This window comes from Leptinotarsa decemlineata, unplaced genomic scaffold (genome assembly GCF_025532065.1).
Source record: "Leptinotarsa decemlineata unplaced genomic scaffold, Ldec_3_MD MMD2_tig00026328_RagTag_RagTag, whole genome shotgun sequence".
NCBI classification, from domain to species: Eukaryota; Metazoa; Arthropoda; class Insecta; order Coleoptera; family Chrysomelidae; genus Leptinotarsa; species Leptinotarsa decemlineata.
In genome coordinates, this window is record NW_027412688.1 from 20733581 (window position 1) to 20757263 (window position 23683).

The 23683-nt window shown below is 33.5% G+C and overlaps 1 protein-coding gene across 1 annotated transcript; it reads right to left on the reverse strand.

Annotated features, from left to right (window-relative positions):
* Nucleotides 1-1953: 1953 nt before the first annotated feature.
* On the reverse strand, nt 1954-22166 carry LOC111515083 (gamma-interferon-inducible lysosomal thiol reductase-like protein). The gene is made up of 4 exons (XM_023171322.2): nt 21962-22166; nt 17510-17653; nt 5762-5935; nt 1954-2310 (listed from the first exon to the last, which is right to left on the reverse strand). Exons 1-4 carry the CDS (start codon nt 22040-22042, stop codon nt 2038-2040), a joined length of 672 nt encoding a protein of 223 aa, XP_023027090.1. The 5' UTR covers nt 22043-22166; the 3' UTR covers nt 1954-2037.
* Nucleotides 22167-23683: the final 1517 nt, after the last annotated feature.

A 23683-nucleotide genomic window follows, 5' to 3' on the forward strand; every position in this document is an offset into this window, starting at 1 on the left:
CATATTTTTTTATACAGTTTGAGAAGTAAGAAGCCAAAACCTTTCTTTTCTCTTACCTGGTTGTTCCTGCTACTATTGAATCAATTTTTTTTGTATCTAATACCATCATGAAAATAATATAAAGTCGCTTTTAGGGTACTCAATTGTAAGGTATATGATACACAATCGTTTTCCAATTGGAGATGTTTGTGATCTGAAATGATTTTTATAAATGATCTTCCTGATCAACTAGCATGGGGAACAGTTCTGATGTATGCCGACGACACATGTATACTTGTATAATTAGATATGGCTGGAAGCTATTTCTATAATGTCACTGAAAGACAAAATTTCAAACGCAATCTCAGAGAGCTTCTGATAGCAGAATGCTTCTAGGACTTGAATAAATTCGTTACCTCCAAGAATGAACGAGCCTATACAATCGGTTTTCAATTTGTTTCCATGTGCAATGCTTTTTTATATAAATATATTTCTGTGTTTATGTGATTTTATAATGTTTTTTTAAACTTATCTAGTCAGTTGATGTTAACAGAAAAATAGGACTCAATAAAATTCGAATTTGAATTTGAATACTAATTTGAGGCTCCAACAAAATGAACAAGATAATATTCTCAAAGGAGCGATAACAATTCTCAGAGAGACAAGACTGATCTGGGAATATCATGAAGAATTGAGTAAGCAAACTGACCAGAATGGATTGACTCTATACTAATGCTTATACTCCAATATGTTGTATTCAAATCTGTTTTTCAATTAACCAGCTATGCCCTCTATCCACAAACGCAACTTTCGAAAGTCGAAACTAGATGAAACTAGTGTCATTGCTTTTCGAGCTTGAAAGCCGTGGACGAGTTGCCACTGTTCAACGTGCGATTCCAAACACGGGATTAGATTTTCAGATTTCCAGTACAGGATTAAATTAGGAAATTGGTAAAAATGTCTTTTCAAATCTTCGAAACGGTATGATCCTCATTGAACCATGTTTTATCTAAATAAAAATAGAATTACCCAGTGTTTTAGCTTTCTTAATTTCTCTTAAATAATTTCTTTTCCATTCTACAAAAAATAGAGTTACCCAGTGATTTAGCTTTCTTAATTTCTCTTAAATACTTTCTTCTCCATTTTACAATTTTTGATTTGTCTATTAACATGCTCTTTCTATTTTGTTTGCCGAAAGTAAAGTTCAGCTCCGGTAATATCTTCCATAATCCAGTTTATCTTATATCAAAAGAAACTGTCTTCACGAATAAATGATAAATGACAGAACGTTATTTCAATGTAGGCATTCCGTTTTTTATGTAAAATTGAATTATTGACTTCTTCGTCGACAACCAAACACTTTCTCCCAGTGAATACTTTCGGCTCTAAAAAGCTGTTGTTTTCCCTTGAGTTCCTCAGGAATTCTTGAAATTGTCGATCTAACTGACACCGGTCATACAGGCGCATTTTTGCACTACTTCCTCCTTACTTTTTATTTCGGGCGGATATTGTATTTTTCAAGAATTATAAACATTCATTTCTATTGTCGGGACGGTGATAGGTCTAAATATTTATATTAACTTCAAGGCAATATGATGCCTCTTTTGATGTCGTTTGTGACAAGTTACTATTTTAATGGCTCGTTAGCGGCGTCTTCAAGTGGCATAGCGGGTATAAATATTTATACATGGATGTCCAAAGGCAAAAAGGTTTTTTGTTTACGGCAAAAAAAGGAATATCACACAGCTGCGGTAGCTATGACATAAAAGAAAGTTTGAAAAACTTCTTAACGAGCATATATTTATCAGTGTGACAATGTTGATAGGTGAGCTTTCAAACTGTGCTTGATTGAAAAAGTATGATTTTCACACAAAATAACAATTCGAACAATCAAAATAACAATTCGACTATGTGTGTTCGTGTTGTCTTTCAAAAAGTTACAACAAAAAAAAATGGAAAATAAAACAGGTGAAATGTACTTTCAATATTTATTTATCATTTGATTGATGTCAAACTTCCACAGAGACCAATATATATTCAATTAAAAATATCTTCTCCTCAAGGTACCATAACAACATCTATTTCTTCTGCCTCTCTGCAAGACCTCGGTGAATTTTCCAACAATTTGCAAACTACCCCATGTAGATCATATAAGGATTGGTCCTGAAGTGACTCGTCAAAATGATCATTGAAAACGATAGTAGGAATGAATGTTATCTTCGGGCTAACATTTCCAGTTCTCACTCCATTCTGAGCAAGAAGTTTGTCGGCCTGTCCACTGTTGAAGCACTTCTGCAGCGACGTCCAAGATACACCAGATTTCCTGCTACACTGAAAGTGAAATGGAGTTTTTTCAATGAGGCAAAATATAATTTTTTTGAGATGAAAATAATTCAGCATACATTGAGCCTTCCTGATATGATTTGAAGGTGAGGTTGTCAATATTTTTGGCTGGTAATTTATATGTCAAGTGATTTATGGTAATGATAATAATTAATATTTCTGCAGTTTTTTCTCAACACCAAACCGTCATTTTAAATTATCGACACGTGTTTAGATACCAAGTGATCATCTTCAAGAATAAGATCGAACAGTTTGATCTTTCTCTTGGTCAAACAGTTTTATCTTCCTCTTTAAGATGATGAAGATGATCACTTGGTGATCGAAACACGTGTCAAGGTGTTAAAATAACGGTTTGGAGTTGGGGACAAACTCCAGTAATATTCATTACCACACCAAAGATTCCGAACAGTGCATTACAGATGAAAATTATTGGCAAAGTGCGGTTTTTTTTATGAGTAAAATTTACCACCATCTTGAGGGGTCTGATGTATTGGAGTGTCGTCATTCTATATCCTTCATTTTTCAGAAAACCCGACATGATGTTCATTGTTCGTATCCAATTTGGAAAACTTTTGAATTCGATATCCATATGATTGGAATACACAAACACTATTTATTTCGTTATCTTGATCGGTCCGACATATTGGATTCAGTATTCTGTTCAGCAAACACTTTCATTTGACAGTCATGTTATGAATGAGTGCTACACTAGAGTCCTTCAAAATATCTTCTTCGACCATTTCATCTTTTATTTTCTCACTATCGGACATACCACACCACAGAAAACAAAAATTATGAGAAATATGAGAGATGAAACTTTTTATGTTTTTTTACCAATTTTATTTGTGACTAATGTTACTGTAGTTCCCTACTATAAGTATATTTTCAAACTAATACAAAAAATGTCCTTATAGAGCAAAACTGAAGTAACGTTAGTAAGTTTTGTCCTATAAGGATATTTATTGTATTAGTTCGAAAATATCCTCATAAAAGGGAACTACAGTAACATTTGACACAAATAAAAGTAACTACAGTAACATATATGATGAAATTGGGCGATACTTGATGAAAATTCATAACTATGGCATTCAAAAAACACTTTATTTTGAGATTTTCACAAAGCGATTTTACAAAAATGCAACACGTGTTTCGCCATACAATGGCTTCTTCGAGCGTGTCTTTACCCCACGCCCGAAAAAACCCTTGTATGCAAAACACGTGTTGCATTTTTGTAAAATCGTTTAGTGAAAATCTCACAATAAAGTGTTTTTTGAATACGTTAACTGCAGTAACTAACGTTACTGCAGTTTCGTCCTGTAAGTTACTATCCTATAGTTACTGGTAAGAAATATAGAAAGTTTTATTTTTCATGATGATCTCCTACCACGTAGTAACGCTACATCCATCAATTTATTAAAACAATAATTCTCAGCTGGCAAATGGGAATATACAATGCATACGATTTTATAAACGAGCCACCCTGAATAACTTTTGGTACAATGATTTTCAGGAAAAATGAAAATGCACGCCAACAATATTTTCCGGGGAATACATTTTGACATATTCACATTTGATGTTACTTTCCCTATCGCACCCCCAGAGCATGTCACCAGTTTGTTTGGATCACCCTATATTGTTTCACATAAGCTTCAGACCATATGTTTTATACTTTGTTGAAATCTCCTCATAATGGAGCATCTGACAATGCGAAACAATTGAGAGCGATCCATTTAAAAAAATTGATGACATGCTCTGGGGGTGCGATAGGGGAAGTAACATCAAATGTGAATATGTCATAATGTATCACCCTGTGAACTATTGTTGACTGTTTTTTTTTATTTTTTCTACAAATCATTGTTCCAAAAGTTATTCAGGGTGACTCGTTTCAAATGAAATGCACTGTATTTACTCATCAGCAAGCTCAAGTTCATAGGATTCGATGACATTTCTTTTTAATGGATGATCAGCTATCTCACAGGCCGATCACAGAGGGTCAAACTGGATGATTACTCATGGTCATTCCTAAAAGAAACAATCTCAGGTGTACCACAGGGAAGTATTTCAGGACCCTTGATGTTTTCAGTGTTTATTTTTGACTACCCCACTTTCTTATCACATTACGTCTATACGCAGATGATATACAGTTATATTTGTCGTCTCATAACACCGATACAGAAAGTTGCGTGGCCAATATAAACACAGATTTGCACAAAACATTCCTATACTCGGAGAATCATGGACTGAAAATCAATCTAAATAAAACTCTGGCCGTATGCATAGGGTCTCAAAGACAAATAGTAGAAACTCAGTGTAGCTTTAGGCTCACTCTCGATAACGCAGATATTGACTGGGTAGACAATGCTAAAAATCTTGGCGTAACCATAGATAGCTCTTTGTCTTTCCATGAACATGTGACAGACATTTTCAAAGTATCATTGTTCAAACTCAAATCGCTATATAAATTCGAGTATCAGTTATCAAGAAAAATGAAACTCAGGTTAGTTAAAACTTTTATTTACCCCCATATCGAATATTGTTGTTCGGTGTATTACAATATAATAAACAGAAGTTACAACGTATACAAAATGCTTGCATGCGATTCGTATGCTGTATACCATATGGTGAACATGTCACCCAATTTTTGTTAAAAATTAAGAAGCTGAATGTGAGGTACAGAGTCCAATATTTGATAAAAATGTTTTTGTTTAAGTTGCTTCAAACTAAAACACCTAGTTATTTATATAGTTTATTAAGCAGTTATTCTGACATACATATGGTTAATTTGAGAATTAACTCATTCAACATACCTAGGCACCGTAATTCCAAATTTCAAGAATGTTTTTCTTATATAGCCCCTTCTTATCCGAATGAAATTTTACCCCTTTCAAATCATAATATTCATCAATTTAAGAAAGAAATTAAATCACAGATGCTTCCTGCTCAGTGCTAATTTAAAAAATTTCAAATTCAATGTATGGTAGTGCAATAAAATTGTTAAATTGACCAAAATAATGTTAAGAATAATAAGCGTTATCAGCAACTATTTGATGTATTATTTTTGGGAGGAATGGAAGATTGCTTTTGGCTAACCCTTTTCTTTTTATATATAAATGTATTTCTATGCATTGTAAACGATATTATTATTATTATTATTATTATTATTATTATTAATGTCACGAAAGTTCATCGAGTTAAATGAATCGATGGGTCTTAACGTTTGTCGGTAGTAGCAAATTCAAAAAAAAACTCTATAATACTTAAAGAACAGTTTGATCAGGCTAGTCTTGACTTGCCTACATTAAAGGTTCAATGGACTTATTTCCAGTGTAGGTAAGTCGAGACTGGACTGAACAAATTGTTACAATTCTTCAAGTTTGTTTACTGAGATTTTTACAAATAATAAAAGTTCTTTCCAGAATATACCTTGAATGTTACTTACATCTTGCAATGTTACATCAGATGCTGGAAGGGGCTGACCCTCAGAACACGACACAAATTCGGCACTTGCCTCTTTAGAGAACAGAGCTACTGCACAGGAGTGGTATTTATTTCCATGGCATTCTTGTGGACCATGTTGGCATGTAAAGTCCAATTTTCCTGAGTTATTTGTAACCTAGAAGTGGAATCAAAAATTTGAATGAAACAATAATGAAAAAAATTTTGGAATTTTTATAATTTATTTTCGCTTAGTATTTTTTTGATTTCACAGTAGAAATGGGCGCCATATATTTTCGCCAAAAATCAGCCTTAGAAATACGAGCTATACAATTTTGTGTTGAGAAGATCTTCATATAACATTATAAGTCTGTTGTTATTTGCTTTTCATAGTTTTATTAAAAAACTTGAATTCAATAAAAATTTTGACAATATTTTGATACAGTCTCAACTGAGTTGCTCAACCATTCGTTAAGTGAATAATAGATATTTTGTTTTGCTTAGAATATATGTATATATATATATATATATATATATATATATATATATATATATATATATATAGTGAAATGGATTAACAGGGTCTCTCAGTCAAAAAATCAAAAATCAAACTCTGCTTTACTTTGCCAAGCTTTCGCTTCTAATGGGAAGCTTCTTCAGGGCCTATAATTTAATGATTTTTGAATATTTTCGCCTTTGAATAATATTACAAATCATACTTACAGTAAAAATGAGTGAAAAACAATAAATTGAAGATAGAATTGACATAAAAGTTAACATGTATACGATTTTTTTTGTGGGTTTGACAAATGTCATACCTTTCAATGGGTATGATGATTTGATAATTTTTTACTGTAATGAAAGAGTTATTGATTGATACATCTTTCATTATTATTATGTTTTTGATGTAGTTCTAGTAAATTACTGTATATACTGCTGAGATTATCAATGTCAGTTTTCTTATTCATACAATCAGAAGACTTATTAATTTCCACCATTTCAAGAAAAAGGCGTTTGGAAATATTTTTTTCTGTATGTAAAACTTTGATATTAGAGACATTTGGTTTATGACCTGTTTCTATAGAGTGTTGTGCTAATGCACATGATTTTTTATTGAGCTTTATATCACTTTTATGTGAAGTTATTCTATCATTAAGGATTCTAGATGTTGTTCCAATATAATTCAAGTTATAATTATTACAAGGAATGTTATAAATCACATTTGACTTTTTTGTTGTATCAGTTTTATCTTCCAATTTAGTATTCAAATTCTTTATAGTTTTAATATCTTTTGGCATATTTTGATATTTTGTTCATTATGAAAAAGTTTTATGATATTTGAAGATAAATTTCCAAGGTTAGGTATAGATTTATAAGAAATATTGATAGGTGAACTATCATTACATACATTTCTGTTAATTACATCAGAATTTGTATTACTGCCAGTATTGAAAATTATTTTATTAAGAAGTTTTCTGGGATAAGAATTATCGATCAGTATGTCTCTAAGAAGTCTGAGATTTTTTTGCTTGAGGGAAGGGTGTACTAATTTTTCTATTCTTTTTTTCAAACAGAGTATTAAATTAATTTTAACTGATTTTTTGTGAAAGGAATAGTAATTGATATATCTTCCTGAATTAGTAGGTTTGACATACCAATCTGTAATTAAGGAATTATCAGTTTTACGAATAACTCTTGTATCAAGAAAAGGAAGGGTCTGATTATTTTCTATTTCGATAGTGAATTGTAACTTCTTATCATATCTATTGACAACATCAAGAATTTCATTAGATTTGTCATAAGGTATTGCACAGATGACATCGTCAACATATTTCTTTAAAAAGGGAATTTCAAAACTCAATTTGGGAAGTATGTTTTCAAAAAGATCGTCCATTACGTATTGAGCTATAATAATGAAAACATACTTCCCAAATTGAGTTTTGAAATTCCCTTTTTAAAGAAATATGTTGACGATGTCATCTGTGCAATACCTTATGACAAATCTAATGAAATTCTTGATGTTGTCAATAGATATGATAAGAAGTTACAATTCACTATCGAAATAGAAAATAATCAGACCCTTCCTTTTCTTGATATAAGAGTTATTCGTAAAACTGATAATTCCTTAATTACAGATTGGTATGTCAAACCTACTAATTCAGGAAGATATATCAATTACTATTCCTCTACTTTCCATTGGAGAGAATCTTTTTAAATGTATTACTAAAATATGGGGAAACTTGTGGATTGATAGGGACTTTATGCATTTTCTCCTTTCCTTGCATTTCGAACACGTCGGTTTTTCAATTCCATCGATAGTTTCTTCTCTTGTAAAATAATCTAAGCATTGCCACAACCTCAATTGGTTGGTTCTTTGTGGTATGGAGAGAGACAAATCCCAGAAAGGATCAAATGTTACTGAAGAGTATCCACAGTGTGTGCATTTCATCGTGGATTTCAATTGGCCAACGAAATTATCTACAATCTTAGAGTTATGCATCCTCAAATATGTGAGCCATGACTCTTGTGCATTTCCGCTGTCTCTCAATTTTTGGTCAATCTCCGTTAAGATTGGTTTAGGTTTCTCATTAATTATATTAACCTCTTCATGTAATCCTTCTAAAAGATAACGGAGAAACTCCTGGGCGTCTTGATGGGAATTACCCATGAATCGAGGAGCAAAACTTTGAATCTGATTTTTTAAGGAGGCTGTATTTACTATTTTATCAAATGAATCTTCTGGCCACAACTCCTTGATGACTTCTGCAAACGATTTTATTAAAGCACCCTTCATACTAGAAATACTAGTATTGATATCTTTCATGAATTCATCCTTTTTCAAATATTCCAATAACCATCTCCTATTTGATAAACATTGAATTACGCTGTTCATGAAACAGGTGTTACCAATATTTTTTAAACCATTTAACCCAAAGGTTTTGACTGAAGAATTTATCACTGAACAATCCGAAATATCTTTGAAACCCATTTGAGATTTTTGCTGAGATAAAATATTTTTTTCATTTGCTTTTATTTCAATTTCATAAAGTGGTTTCTTATTACCTCTCTTTTCTTTATAAAATTGGTTTTCAGGAAACAAGTAAATTTCATCAAGTTTTTTGGAATCAGGGAGAGTACCGAAAAACGAAGCTGCATTTCCTCTTTGGATGGCAATACTAATTTTCTGAATAAGAAAAGATGTGGCTCTTGATTCGTGGGTTTCATCGGTTACCTTTTTTCCAATTTCATTGATGAAAGATAAGGCTTCAGGGCCAAAAACACCAAACGTTTCAATAGCTATTGGGCGAAAGATATAATTATTTCCCAAATTCTGATATTTTCGTAGTTTGAAACTTTCTCCTAAAGAAGCAGCAGCACCGGCTTTCGCAGAAGTAGCAGGAAGATGGCAAGTTGCTAATGTATCTACACAAGTAAAGTCCCAAACAATAGATTTACCATTTTTCCATGGAACAAGTGTCATACCATCTGGCCGTTTTTCGTCGTCTCGACTTGTGCCTATGGGTTCTAAAATCGCAGGAATTTTTGCTGAAGTTAAAGCCCTTTTGATTAGATCATTAATTGCATAATGGCGAGATAAACGACCAGCGCTAAAACGGCAGCTCAACCCATGAGTACCCGATTCATCCACAAATGCACCACATTTACAAAAGTGTTGAACACACAGTGGTGTACCAAGTCGAAATCCGAAGACAAGTCTGAAAGAGTCGTCATCCAATAGAGTCCCAAGTGATGCTATAGGAACAGCACTCAACCAAGCACCAGATTCTTTCACAGTTACAGTTACTGCGAGAAGACGAGCCTTATTTTTTGAAGTGTCAGAAGCTGTCTTCAGTAAAATATTAGTTGCTTGATCTAGTAATGGTTTATCCCATGCCATCTGGTTTTTCATGTCTTCAATTTTCATTGTTTGGCCAGTTCTAGATTCCCTATATATATATATATATATATATATATATATATATAGCTCAACCCATGAGTACCCGATTCATCCACAAATGCACCACATTTACAAAAGTGTTGAACACACAGTGGTGTACCAAGTCGAAATCCGAAGACAAGTCTGAAAGAGTCGTCATCCAATAGAGTCCCAAGTGATGCTATAGGAACAGCACTCAACCAAGCACCAGATTCTTTCACAGTTACAGTTACTGCGAGAAGACGAGCCTTATTTTTTGAAGTGTCAGAAGCTGTCTTCAGTGAAATATTAGTTGCTTGATCTAGTAATGGTTTATCCCATGCCATCTGGTTTTTCATGTCTTCAATTTTCATTGTTTGGCCAGTTCTAGATTCCCTATATATATATATATATATATATATATATATATATATATATATATATATATATATATATTTATTTATTTATTTATTTATATATTTTGGGTGATGCAACTCATTTTTCCCTCATTTTCAGTATTTTACTATTAATGTAAGTTACAAAAAGGATTTGAAGCTCTATAACTTCTATTTGAATATCTGCTATATATGTCCTGTGGCATAGTTGTAAATATGTTCAATTCGAATACAATTTGAATTTGATTTTTTTGTACAATTTTCAACGAAATGAATCTAATTTTGAATTCATATAGTGAATTTAAGTCCAGTGAATAGTTTGGTTTATATAAGTTCAATGTTAATTCCAAATATGATAATTTATAAATTATACTGTTAGGAATCACACGTTAAAAGGGAGGACCTCGTTAATCCTTAGCTCGCACAAGTTTAGACTTCTGATAATAGATTTGCTGCTGTTTCCCAAACAGAAATGAGAACAGATTTTTTAAAAAAAGAATTTCAAGTTGGCTAGAGGATTTATTAGTTTGAATATGGAAAAAAACAACATCAAGGATGGATCATTGTGGTACTCCACAAGTTATATTTTGACGAGAGCTTTTTTATCACCTTCTATTATTCAAATAATTTCAAAACCATTGAAGAAGATTACCCCAGAATATTGAATTATTTTTTCAACAATATTATGGTCAACTGAATCAACAGTTCTTCACAATTCGAGGCGAAAACCGTATTGACTTTTATATAGAAGGTAACTGTTGAGATAATTCTAAAGCCTCGTGTGTATCAGTTCCTCTAAACTGAAAGCACAGAAGTTGGTAGATAATTGTTCAAATCGTTTCTTTTGTCACTTTTATATATGGTCGAAACCTTTGCAATATTCATATTATTTGGAACTTTTCCACTTTCGAAGGATTTGGAATTAAAGAAACAACTTGAAAGTGAAATTAAAATGAAAGACTGGTGAACATGAAAAAAACACAAAGTAATTCGGAACTCTGTATCAGCATAAACTGAAAATATTATATACTCATTTCAACCACAAGAATATCTGCAGGAGATCTGCTTTGAAACATAAATTGAGTATACACGAAACAAATACGTTGCTTTTGGGATAGAAAGTTTTTGGCTTTCTTCTACTCCATCTTGATATGAAAAAAAGGGATGAGGGAATCTTCCAAAGAAAGGAAGGAAGTAATCAATTTGAAAATAAGTAACTTCATACATGGATGTGTAGATCATGCAAAGAAGTAAGTTTCAGACACAAACTGAAAGAAAGTCCTCCTGAAACAGCTACTTTCATATAAACATTGAATTACACGAAAGAAAAAATTCTTTCGAAACAAATACTTCTATATTTTTTTATATCAAGATGGAGTAGTAGAAAGCCAAAAACTTTCTTTCCCAAAAATTAATCACTTCTAAAAATATAACCCCTTCAATTCAAATACGTTGTCTTTTCAAAAATGAGGCGTCTTTCTATTTTTCTCAAAAAATATTCATTTCTTCATCAATTTATATTTTGTTGTTTTCGAAGTGGTCCTCCTCAGATATAATACACTTGTGCCAGCGTTTTTTTCCAATCCTCGAAGAGTTCTGATATGCACTTTTTGATATGTCCTTGAGCTCTTACGTCGATTTACTTTCTATCTCCTCAGTCAACGAAAAACGCCGTCCTCTCATGGGCTTCTTCAATTTCAGGAACATAAAAATGTCCCAGGACCAAATCTGGTGGATACGGTGGCTGGGGCATGACGTTGTTTCTGGCCAGAAAATAATGAACAAGCAATGACGAGTGAGTAGGTGCATAACCGTGATACAACAGTCATGAATTGTTCCTCCACAATACCGTAGGTTTTCTTCGTATTTCTTCTCATAAGCGGTAAATAACTTCAAAACAATACTTCTCATTGACCGTGCGGCCATGTGGCAAGAACTTCTGATGCACTAAGCCACGGTTATCGAAGGGAACATTGCAAAACCTTGACATTTGATCGAACTTCTGAGTTGTATGCCTCTCACCAACAAAATGAATATGGTAAGCAGCTGAAACTGTGAACATATGTTAGGACGAGTGTACCGATATGCAAAAATAAAAGAAGTCAGAAATCTAATGTACGTAGCCTGCGAAATATGAACATTCACCTTATTTTTTGAATAGTCCACGTACATTGCTAACCTGAATCCTCATCCCTCTTAACTTTCGAATGAAATAAGATAAAAAAATTCCCCTCTAATATGAAGCCACCAACATGTTTTTATAGAAATGAAGAGGGGGTACCTCGTTAGTTTGACAACTCATTTCTCCACCCACCACTGCTTCATTTTTGAAAATTGATCTGGTAATTTCTTGGTAAATAGCAGTTGATTATGAGTTTCAAGAAGCTGGGAACAAACATTATTATCTAAATTTCAAAAATATATTGAAAATTGATTCCAATTCATTCCAGTACATTTCTCAAATGATTATCATACATTTCCTGGCAATAATGAAGTACATTCACTGATGTAATTCTTGAATTTCGAATTAATCCGGGGATTATTTCGTTCAAACACTTTCTTTCTACCCACTAGTTTTGAAATCGTTTTATATCGTACACTTCGAAAGTCATGTATCCTCTCAAAAACATCTGGAGCTGTCAAATCAGTTGTTCTAGCGGCTGTTTCTAAGAAATCATGTTTAACTATCGAACGGTTTGAATAATTCTTATCTAGGCTCTTTCCAAAGTATCTGTTCGTGATAAAAAAATGCTCATCATGCTGGAACATAACATCAGTTGAGGAATTATTCAAATTTGTCAGTTATTATACTGAAAAAATGCGCCAATGAATTCGCACCGGTATTTTGCAAACTTTTCGACCTTTCTTACAAAGAAGGAGTTTTTCATTCTTGTTGAGAGATTGCTTGCGTTCAGCCTATTTTCAAAAATGTCAAGAAACATTTCTCAAATAACTATAGACCAGTCAGTTTGCTATCAGTCATATAAAAAACTATGTTGAAAGCCATAAACCACCATATTCTTAAATATATTGGAAGTTTCAACATCTTGAGCGATCATCAATATGTCTTTCGGAAACAAAGATCAACAGGCGACCTTCTATCATATGTCGCCCATATTTAGAATAACTCAATCGAGAAACATGAAGAGTCAAGACTGTGGTCAAGAGCTGATGCGTTTAATATTTCTAAGGCCTTTGACCGGTGTGGCTTGAACAAACTTCGATGCTATAGTATATCAGATCATTTTTGTGTATAGCTCACCAGGTATACACAAAACAAGAATCCTATATATTGCTTTGCTGACGACAGCATACTTTTCTCGTCATTCCATTTGGATTCCAAGACATCGGCTGCGAATACACATCTTCACCGACAGCAGGAGGTCACATATCTTGATGATGATCTAGACGTGATTTCAAATTGGGGTGAAAGTAATCAGGTTTAATTCAATTCTACGAGAACCCAAGCACCGGTTTTTTTCCTAAAAGATAAATGTCTCCGAACCGGTTATAATGATGTCGGGATAGACAATTGCGCTTTCTGCTTCGAAAAGTTTGTTGGTGATTAATTGAAAAGGCTGCTTCTCAAAAGTTCGAAACACTGTTCAGAACCAGAAAACTGTACACACCTCAGCAACTTTTGATGCTTTCAAAAGCTCAGATCAGATCTTCTTTTGAGAATTGTTCTCATGTATGGAGCTCCGCCCCTAAGCATACCCTGAAGCTGCTGGATGCCGCCAGATTGGAGGCACGAACATCACTTGCAACCTTGATAGTCTGGAACATCGAAAAAACATTGGGGATTTGTCTCTCTTTTAGAGATACATTCACGGTAGGTGTTCAAGTGACTTGGCACATTTGATTCCAACAAGAGCGGTACATACCAGAAATACGCGACAGATTGTGTATGCTCATCGTCTTGAGGTTCAACTCAATACACCTCGAACTCAATGTTTAGAAACTCTTTCACTTGGAGAATTGCGTTTATGTGGAATAAACTTCCTGAGAACGTTTTTCTAAACGAATTTCATTTCCAGCGATTCAAATTCTATATGAATCGCTACTTTCGCACAAGCACCGCTCTTAGAGCCCCTCGAGGATTTTCCAGTAATGCTTGAGTTTTGTCCTTGGAAAAACCTGTTGATAAGCAGACGAAATCCTTTTGGCCCCCAGATCATCTACTATGACGCCTCTAGATGTTTTTGAAAAAATACGTGATATTTGTGGTAGGTACACGATGTGCAACCACAATTCATTTTACACCTTGTGAATGAAAATAAATGTGGCTTGCAACGGAATTATCATAGGAACATTTCATCGTAACGTAAGAAATGAATTGGTAAACAGACTTTATTATCACCAGATAGTGGATGGTGAACATTTTGGACATTTATTTCAATGAACTGTAGTGAGTTTTGATTTTTTTTTGTGACATTTTATCTCTGATGGTAGGTAACAAAATGTCACTTTTAATGAAATTACTTTTTCCCACAGGGCTATTCAAATTCGTTTCTGTACATGGGCATCTCGTAAACGATAAGAGATACAGTGTCGGTTAAATTGTGGCAAAGTTGCGTATTTTAGAGACTTATTCAATGATGTATAAAAATCGAATATAGCTCTGTTGGTTCTGGAGATATACAGGAAAAACCAAAATATCTCAAATTATTTTTTTGTCTATATCTTCTTTATTCGCAGACATATTGAAAATTTGTCCACATTTCGCTATTGGCACTTGATGTGGGCTATCAGAATATGTCCATGAATGTTTTATGTAGGGTGTCATCTAACTTGGGCCACCACCATCTTTGAATTTTTAAATACGGACCTGTATTTTTGTTGTAGTTTTTGTGTCGTCGACGTTGACTTCATACTGCGAAATTAAATTTTATTTTATATTTCCGGATGTTTCGGTAATATTTGGTTATAATTCCGTGTTAGGAATCACACGTTAAAAGATAAGACCTCGTTAATCCTTAGCTCACAAGTTTAGACTTCTGAGGATTGGCGTTAGTAGGGGTGCGACAGCTGGTTAATGGAAAACAGATTTTGAACAGAATTGGGTGAATTATTCCCTTTCAAATTACGGCCCTGGAAATTGGTTGACTGAGTTGAATAAAAACACAATACTAACTTTCACGTTTTCCTATGTACCATGGAGTTTTCAGAGAGTTTTTTTTCATCATATTTAGGTACCTATTCATATTTTTTCATATTTCCATTGCTCTGAGCGTTTATTACATTGAACTTCGGATAAGAAAACATTTTATGATTATCTGAAACATATCTACAACAAAAATATATTACATGTGTTTTGATGAGCAGAAAAAGAAATGATAGCATTAATAACATCCGAAAAGAACACTATAATTTTAATGAAAATTAATGGCGCGATAAATGTTCGAATTGGAGTCCTTCCATTTCAAGACAAATAATGGACCAATAAGATGGTCTGCAAGATCACCAGATCTTACTATTTTCGACTATTTTCTATGTGGTACATTGAAAAATAGGATTTACGCTGGCAGAGAGATAGCAAATGTGGAAGACTCGAGATTGAGGATTCTGAATAATAAGTGTATTAAGGGCAATAAATAATATTAAAAGCTAAGTTCAAAAATGTCTCGAAATAGAAGGACTCCAATTTGAACATTTATTGTGCCAATAATTTGTTTTGTGTATGAATAACTTAATTTCAATTTTCATTTCAATTATAGTGTGTGTTTCGGAAGTTATTATTGCTATAATTTTTTTTCTGCTTATTAAAACACATATAATATATTTTCGATGTAGATATGCTTCAGATAATCGTTAAAGGTTTTCTTATTCGAAGTTCATTGTGAAAAACACTCAGAGCAATGGAAAAAATATAAAAAGGTACCTAAAAATTTAAAAAACTCTAGAAGAACTCTACGGTACATAGGAAGACGTGAAAGTTGCTTTTGTGTTTTCATTTAACTCAGTCAACCAATTTCCAGGGCCGTAATTTAAAAGGGAATAGTTCACACAATTATAATGAAATATTACCGAAACATCGCGAAATATAAAATTTCATTTTATTTCTTAGTATGAAGTGAACGTCGACGATACAAAAAATACAACAAAAAATACAGGTCCCTATTTAAAAATTCAAAGATAGGGGTGGCCCAAGTCAGATGACACCCTGTATAAAAAATTCATGAACATATTTTGATAGCCCACATCAAGTGTGGGCTATCAGAATATCAAGTGTGGCAATAAAGAAATGGACAAAAAGTAATTTGAAATTTTTTGGTTTTTCCTGTAGATCTCCAAAACCAAAAGAGTTATATTCGATTATTTTACATCATTGAATAGGTTTCTAAAAAACGCAACTTTGCCACAGTTTAACCGACACTGTATCTCGTATCGTTTACGAGATCCCCATGAACAGAAACGAATTTGAATTCGTTTCGGTACATGGGGATCTGTATATATTCATAAGTAAAGGTAGAAATTCAATTTTTCAATATTAAATCGTCGTTTTTCACGTCACAGAAAAAAATTGTATATACGGGAAAAATATTAGATTTTAGCTCTCGGTTTTTTTTGTCCCTCCGCGAGCTGAAATCTAATACTTTTTTCCTTTGTATAATAAATAACTATTTCTATACTATTATGATATTTATCGTTTGTTTGCAGATTTAACTCGTATACTACTGCTAATTAGTTAAGAATAGCTGAATTCATTCCCAAAGTGTTGGATAAAAAATTGAATTACCTATCAAACGATATAACACAAGAGCCCCCTTCCAATAAAAAAATGGCTGGCTCTCGAAGACGAATGAAGCTACACTATCGTGTAGAAATGTAGTAAAAATAATGCTATTATAGGTAAATTTTGTACGACCGTGATATGTTGTCCCATTCAGCAGTTGAAATGGAGGGTCATCTGAGTTCGAAATATATAAACTGATATCAAGATATAGAGGCCTAACAAAAGACACGTTTCATCTGATATTATGAAAATCTCTTTCAGCAAAGATACACAAAAAATTATATGAAAGAAGCAGCAAGCGAAAGGAAGAAAGAAGCTCAGTGGTATAAACTTTGAATCTATTTCCACCATTTCAAAAAACGTGTGTAACATTCAAGATTGTCATAAGATTTTCTGAATTTCGAACTTAGTTTTTGTTTTATGCAAAATTAATATCGTGAAACAAAGAGAAAATATTAGTGTTCGTAAAAAAGGGCTTTTCTCTACTTTGTGCTGATTTCGCTACAGCGTAATTTTACTATTTATGATTCATAAGCTGTGTTTTGTTAGTACAATTGGAAAAGTTGAAATGTTTGTTGAAATTATTGACACTACTATCAATAATGTCTTGTCGTTCCTTTGATTTGATAAACCCTCCTCATTATCGATTTTTTAACCTATAGTTATGTGGGTTAAGATTTGTTGAATTTTTATTTTATTACTTACCGATGCAAATCCGAACGGTATTAAGTCAATGTTCATTGGCTTTCCAATATCCTTATAAACTGGATACAGCTGATTTTTTATAAAATCAACGCTATCCGGGCAGAGACATTCATAATAAACCGATATTTTCACACTGCTGAGTGCCTAAAAAAATCATTCATATTAAGAAATAAAGTGCATAATTCATTTCTGTACAATATTTTGCGAAAAGAAAAATTTTGTCTTTTGATTATCGGGACTGATTTGAAATACAAGTTTTGATCGTATGTCTTCCTTTTATATTAGATTTTCACAATTGGATCTGCTTCTGATCCGACAATAAAACAAAAATCATAAAATAAAAATACATGAAATAGTCCTGAATGAAAATTACCATAGATTTTGTTCGTAAATATAAATAATAGCTAGACATGTAGATTGTGGTGACGTTGACAATTTTGGATGATATTTTTGCCAACAAAATTTTGACCTAACTTGACCATTGCCGAATGCCTGGTAAATGTTTTCGGGCTGTTTCGATAGCGCTTGATTCAATTTGAATTTGTAGAGAAATATTGGCGAAAAATCGCTCAACGACATCAGTTATAAGCTAGATTTGCACAAAAAAAACATGTCAATGTTAACAGTACAACATTCTCTGTCGATCAGTATACAGTGTCACCGATAAAGTCCGCATCAAATGGAAAACTTTTTTATTTATCGTTTTATGTGAAATTTGATTTTGGCAGTAGATTTTGCTTAAGAAATGATGTCAAATGGCGTCTACAAAATAGGTCACGTGATTTCCTTAACCTGTCAAAATTGACATTTAAAAAAAGAAACATCGAAAAATGACATTATTCTTCAAAATATCCAAAAATAAAAGTTGTCAAACTTGATGCAAAGTTCATCTAGTTTCAACGGGGCTTTCCAAACTATACAGTACTTGAGTTTTTTAATGAGCAAATGGCGTCACAATATGAATTAGAACAAAACGGAACATTAGGAAACAATATTTCAGAGTGTTCATTGTTTTTTTAACAAAAAATAGAGTGGAATTTAATCCTAATTAAAAGGAACTGAAAATAAACATGTACCTATACCTAATAGCAAAAAAACACGAAAAAAAGACTCACGACATCAAATACACTACATTTCTGTATGTTTTCCATCGCGTTCTATGCAGATAATTGTCCTTCTTAATACATCTTTTATTGAGTTGCTGATACTCACAGGGTTTATGTTTAAAATAGAGTTTCTAATAACAGTTTCTAGGTGATTCACGTCACGAAAAGGTTTTTGTTTATAAACGATTTGTTTTAAGTAACCCCACAAGAAAAAATCTAGTGGGGTTAAATCTGGCGACCTAGGCGGCCATATTTGCTCCATATTTCGCCCAATAACTTTGCCCCTAAACATTTCTAATAGTTTCTCTTTGACTTGTCTTGAACTATGAATAGGAGCCCCGTCACATTGATACCACAGACTGTGTCTTATTTCAACCGGCATATTGTCCACTATATCACTGATCTCAGTATTCAGAAATTGCAAATAATCCTGAGAAGTTAAATTGTGTCTGAAAAAGAATGGTCCCATTACCTGATTATTTAAAACACCGCACCACATATTTGTTTTAAATGAATATTGGTCCCGACATTCTATCACAAAATGAGGATTTTCCTGAGCACACCACCTACAATTCTGGGAACTGACTACGCCGTTCGATGTGAAGGTAGCTTCGTCGGTCCATAGGATTTTGTGAGGAAATTCTCGGTTTAATTCTACTTCTCCTTGGTACCAGAAAGAGAAATCTAGTCGAAAATCGAAATCTCTTTCCTTTAAGGTATTTAAAAATTTGGGTTTGTAGGGTTTGCATTTATTTTTATGTAAAATTGCTCTTACGCTTTCTCTTTTAACGCCAGTTCTATCTACAATATTGGTAATACTTGATTTTCCCTGTTCGATAACATCCAGGCAGACAGCCAACTGAACCTCATCATTATTGCGTGATGGATTATGACGTTTTTTAAAAGTATTTTCAACTGAACCAGTCAGTTTAAATTTTTTTAAAATCCTAGTTACAGTGGATTGCTGTACATGTCTACCAGGATGTCTTGCGTTAAAAATATCAGCCACTTGTCGATGCAATGTGTTTTCACCACAAATTAGCACAATTTCAATTTTTTCTTGTAAAGATAACATATTATTTTAATTTTCATACATTACATTGAACTAACGGGCATTAATTTATTCAGTGACAGTGACGTTTTCTAAAACACATTATGTAGTTTCATATTTTTTCACAGCCTACCCAGTTTTTTTAAATTAGTGTTGTTAGCGGAGTAGGTAAATGTAAATACTTATGAGTTTTTTTCTTTTATTGAATGGGCTTCAAGAATCACGAAATGATGTTTCCTAATGTTCCGTTTTGTTCTAATTCATATTGTGAGGCCATTTGCTCATTAAAAAACTCAAGTACTGTATAATTTTGAAAGCCCCGTTGAAACTAGATGAACTTTGCATCAAGTTTGACAACTTTTATTTTTCAAAATTTGTTTTTAACATCAAAGAGGCTCTTAAAATATTATTATATTACAAAAAAAGAAATTCGGTGACGAGTTTAGTTAAAATAAATGATTTAATACAGGTGTGCTTGAATTTTGATAAGTAGAAAAAGCAGGAGTGCGGAAAAATAGTGAAAATATAAAATACTTATTATGGGTTTGAAACTTGGTGTGTGGGTATAAAATTACAAAAGAAAAGGTTTTTATCCTTTGATATTTTTGGATATTTTGAAGAATAATGTCATTTTTCGATGTTTCTTTTTTTAAATGTCAATTTTGACAGGTTAAGGAAATCACGTGACCTATTTTGTAGACGCCATTCGACATCATTTCTTAGGCAAAATCTACTGTCAAAATCAAATTTCACATAAAACGATAAATAAAAAAGTTTCCCATTTGATGCGGACTTTATCGGTGACACTGTATATTACGACACTGTATATTTGATATTTATTGAGATATGGAGCTACAAAAACACATGACATTAAAAAGGACAAAACTGTTGAAACAACCTAACACACAATCGAGGTTATGTTTTCCGTGTATGAAGGGATAGTGTTCTCACTCTTATAAGTTATTCTTCAAGTTATTAGACATTGTTGTATAAATCTATTATCAGGTGTCAGGTATAGAAGAACCTTGGATAATTTCATTCTATGGAGTAATGAGATTATTTGAGTTTTCCCAGATGAAAATAACACACACGAAAAACCGAGAAACATTCGAAGAAAAGCATTTTTCGTATAGTGTCATACATTATTTTTCAGTCGATTGTGAATTTTGAATTGAATTATTTTCAATATAATGATGGCTTAAAAACCGGAATCCGGTTTCATTTTGAATATCATGAAAGTCAACAAAACAGATGAATTCAATTACAAATTTCATGGAGTATCACTTTCGATTAAGATATTTCATATGTATTCTTCTTGGATCTGGAAAGACTGCAATAGCACCTATTTATTTAGGATTATATACTCCACAAGAGGTAAGGTATGAAATGGATCACTTACATCGATATATCAAATTTTGTTTCTCAATACATAAAAAACAATAAATAATTCAAAAACATGAAGTTCAGAAAGATTTTTATTGAATAAATGAAAAGAACGTGGAGCACAATTGAATTGGGAAAATGCTTTTCGACGTTTCTGGTAACGTCATGTTTTTGTTTGATACTGTTAGCTATTTTCTTACCTACAGTTGAAAAAAAGCGTTAAACTGATCTGCAACATGTTCAGTATCTGTAAACAAATTACCATCAACTGTCATGATTTCCCTTATCTGCCCATCATTTTTTGAATCTTTGTCGTTTGTGATTTCTCCAGAAAATCGCTAAATTAGTTTCATGGATACAAATTTAATTTTGATAGCAATACATTTTGGCGTCTTTAAGAAGGTTATTCGGTTTTGTTGAGTTTTGTGTGTGAGTATAGATCTCAGTGTATTTTCGTTTTGAAAGAAGTTCTAACATCATACCTATTTCCAATTCGTCTTATTTTTTTCAGATAGTCTCAGCAATTTTTGATTGGCAAAATTGTTTTAAATACGACAAGTTACTGATAAATAGAACATATTTCTTTGTGAAAAATACTTTGGCTTTGAGCAGTAACTCATCGGGGTAAACTGAAAAGTTTGCTCTTTCTACATTTGTATGTATGAAGTTCTTCATTATAATTATAATTTTTTCAGATTGTGGAAAGTAAAAATACCCAAAAAGGTCGATAAAAATGTATATCAAGTTGCAAGTGTCAATATTTTTTCTATTTTAGCAAATTTTTTTATTCACAATAGCAAGGTTTGACTCGTATTCAGATCATTCTCATGATGTCCGCTAAATAAAAAAAAACATAACATGAACCCCTCTGCTATTCTACACTATAGATTCAAGGTGAAAATTCAAACTCACCTGGGGTTGATAACAGCAAGATAGAATGAAAACGAAATAACTCAAACTTTTCCACATCATTTTCGATTGGGAAATGAACATTAAGATTATTCGATGAAACAGCTTTTGCCAACACAAATGATCAGTTGATGGTGGGTGGCAGATATTATGTATCACTCGAAAACAGAAAATCCAATAACGAAGCGATACATTTGCATACGTAATGTGAAAAACATGTATGAGTTAACGGACAGATAACGGACAGATATGACTCGATGACTAGGTACTTTGATGTACACTTGGATTCACTGACTCATTGCATGAAAAAACAATATTTGAGATACATATTGACAAAATCTTGTCAGCTAAGAACATTATTCATAATGAAGTTATTTTGAATTACAAATGAATTTGAATAACTTTCTGTACCTATGAAGAATGCGGGTTAGCTGTCCTTGTTCATTTTTCACTGCCTGAACCCACTGTGCATGCTGTTTTTGGTGAGTGAATTGGCTTGGGATGTGGGGGTTGAGCAAACCGGCTGTCGGATGCCTGCTTCCACGTAGCCCCGCTGGATTCGGGAATGACAGAATCACTTGTGGTTCTGTTATCCCCTACATCCCAACGATGGCTTGATCCTAAGGTATGTGCATCCTTGCCGAGAGGATTAATGACACTGAGCCCATCAGCTGTCTCTACGGAACCTTCGAGATACCGATCCCATCGTAGCATCGCCTTGTCACGGTAATACGGGGCTCTGCCGTGATTGACCTTCTTTCCCTAGCTACTCGTGGGACTTTTATGGGACTTAAAAATTCTTTCTGACGAGTCTATAGAGGAGATGGATGTCGGGCTTACGACTTCCACTGACCTCCCTGTAAATTTAGATCAGGAGCGAGTCTACAGAAAAGATGAATGTCGAGTTTACGACCCCAACTGACCTCCCTGTAAATTTAGTTCAGGAGCGAGTCTACAGAGGAGATGGATATCGAGTATATGACTCCAACTGACCTCCCTGTGAATTTAGTTCAGGAGCGAGAGCTTATCAACCCCCCAGTTCCTGATCCAATAACGGAACATAAAAGGTTTGGTGGTGCAGCCAGAAAACTACTGAGTAGTCTCCTCAAGAGCGCGGTACCTTATGAAACTGCCTGGCACCAAATTCTTGAGCGACGTACGCAGAATCTGTCTCAAGTGGAGGAACAAACCCCCACGAGCAGGTCAGCGAACGTTTGCGCTCAAGTAATGAATCACCAAAAGCAGAGGCGATAAAGCCCTGCACGGTTGAAACTAAGGCATCGTCAGGTGTGGCTGACGTGCAAAAACCCACATATGGGAAGGTTGTCGCGGGTATCAAGGTGGGAATCTTGCACCTTGACTATTCGACTATCTCTTTAACGATGAAAGAACAGAACATATCCCCGCTGGGGACCGAATCAGGTTTTTATAGTTCGGCAGAGCCGTACTCTCAAGATCTGACCTGAAAGACCACTCACCATATAAACTAATCGGCTTCGTTAAGAACCTGGGTTCATTTGGTCGAGTGTGAATTAGTGTGCGCCACAATAAACCCTTGTGGGTTGCGTTGGTCGTATAGACCCACTCACTTTGGACTTAACCTAACCTAAGCTATAAAGAAAAAATATATAACACCAGCCAACACCACCTAACACTCATTTGTGTCCATATAGATCGTCATCTTCTTCACCGAAATTAACACAGAAATATTTTACATCATGGTTC

What these genes read in the sequence shown, in the direction of transcription:
- LOC111515083 (XM_023171322.2), bottom strand. Translation starts at nt 22,042, where the DNA reads ATGTTCATTTCCCAATCGAAAATGATGTGGAAAAGTTTGAGTTATTTC. An exon ending in TACCGTTCGGATTTGCATCG is followed by an intron (nt 5,936 to 17,509) that starts GTAAGTAATAAA and finishes TTCCACTTCTAG; the next exon opens with GTTACAAATAACTCAGGAAA. An exon ending in CTGATGTAACATTGCAAGAT is followed by an intron (nt 2,311 to 5,761) that starts GTAAGTAACATT and finishes TTTCACTTTCAG; the next exon opens with TGTAGCAGGAAATCTGGTGT.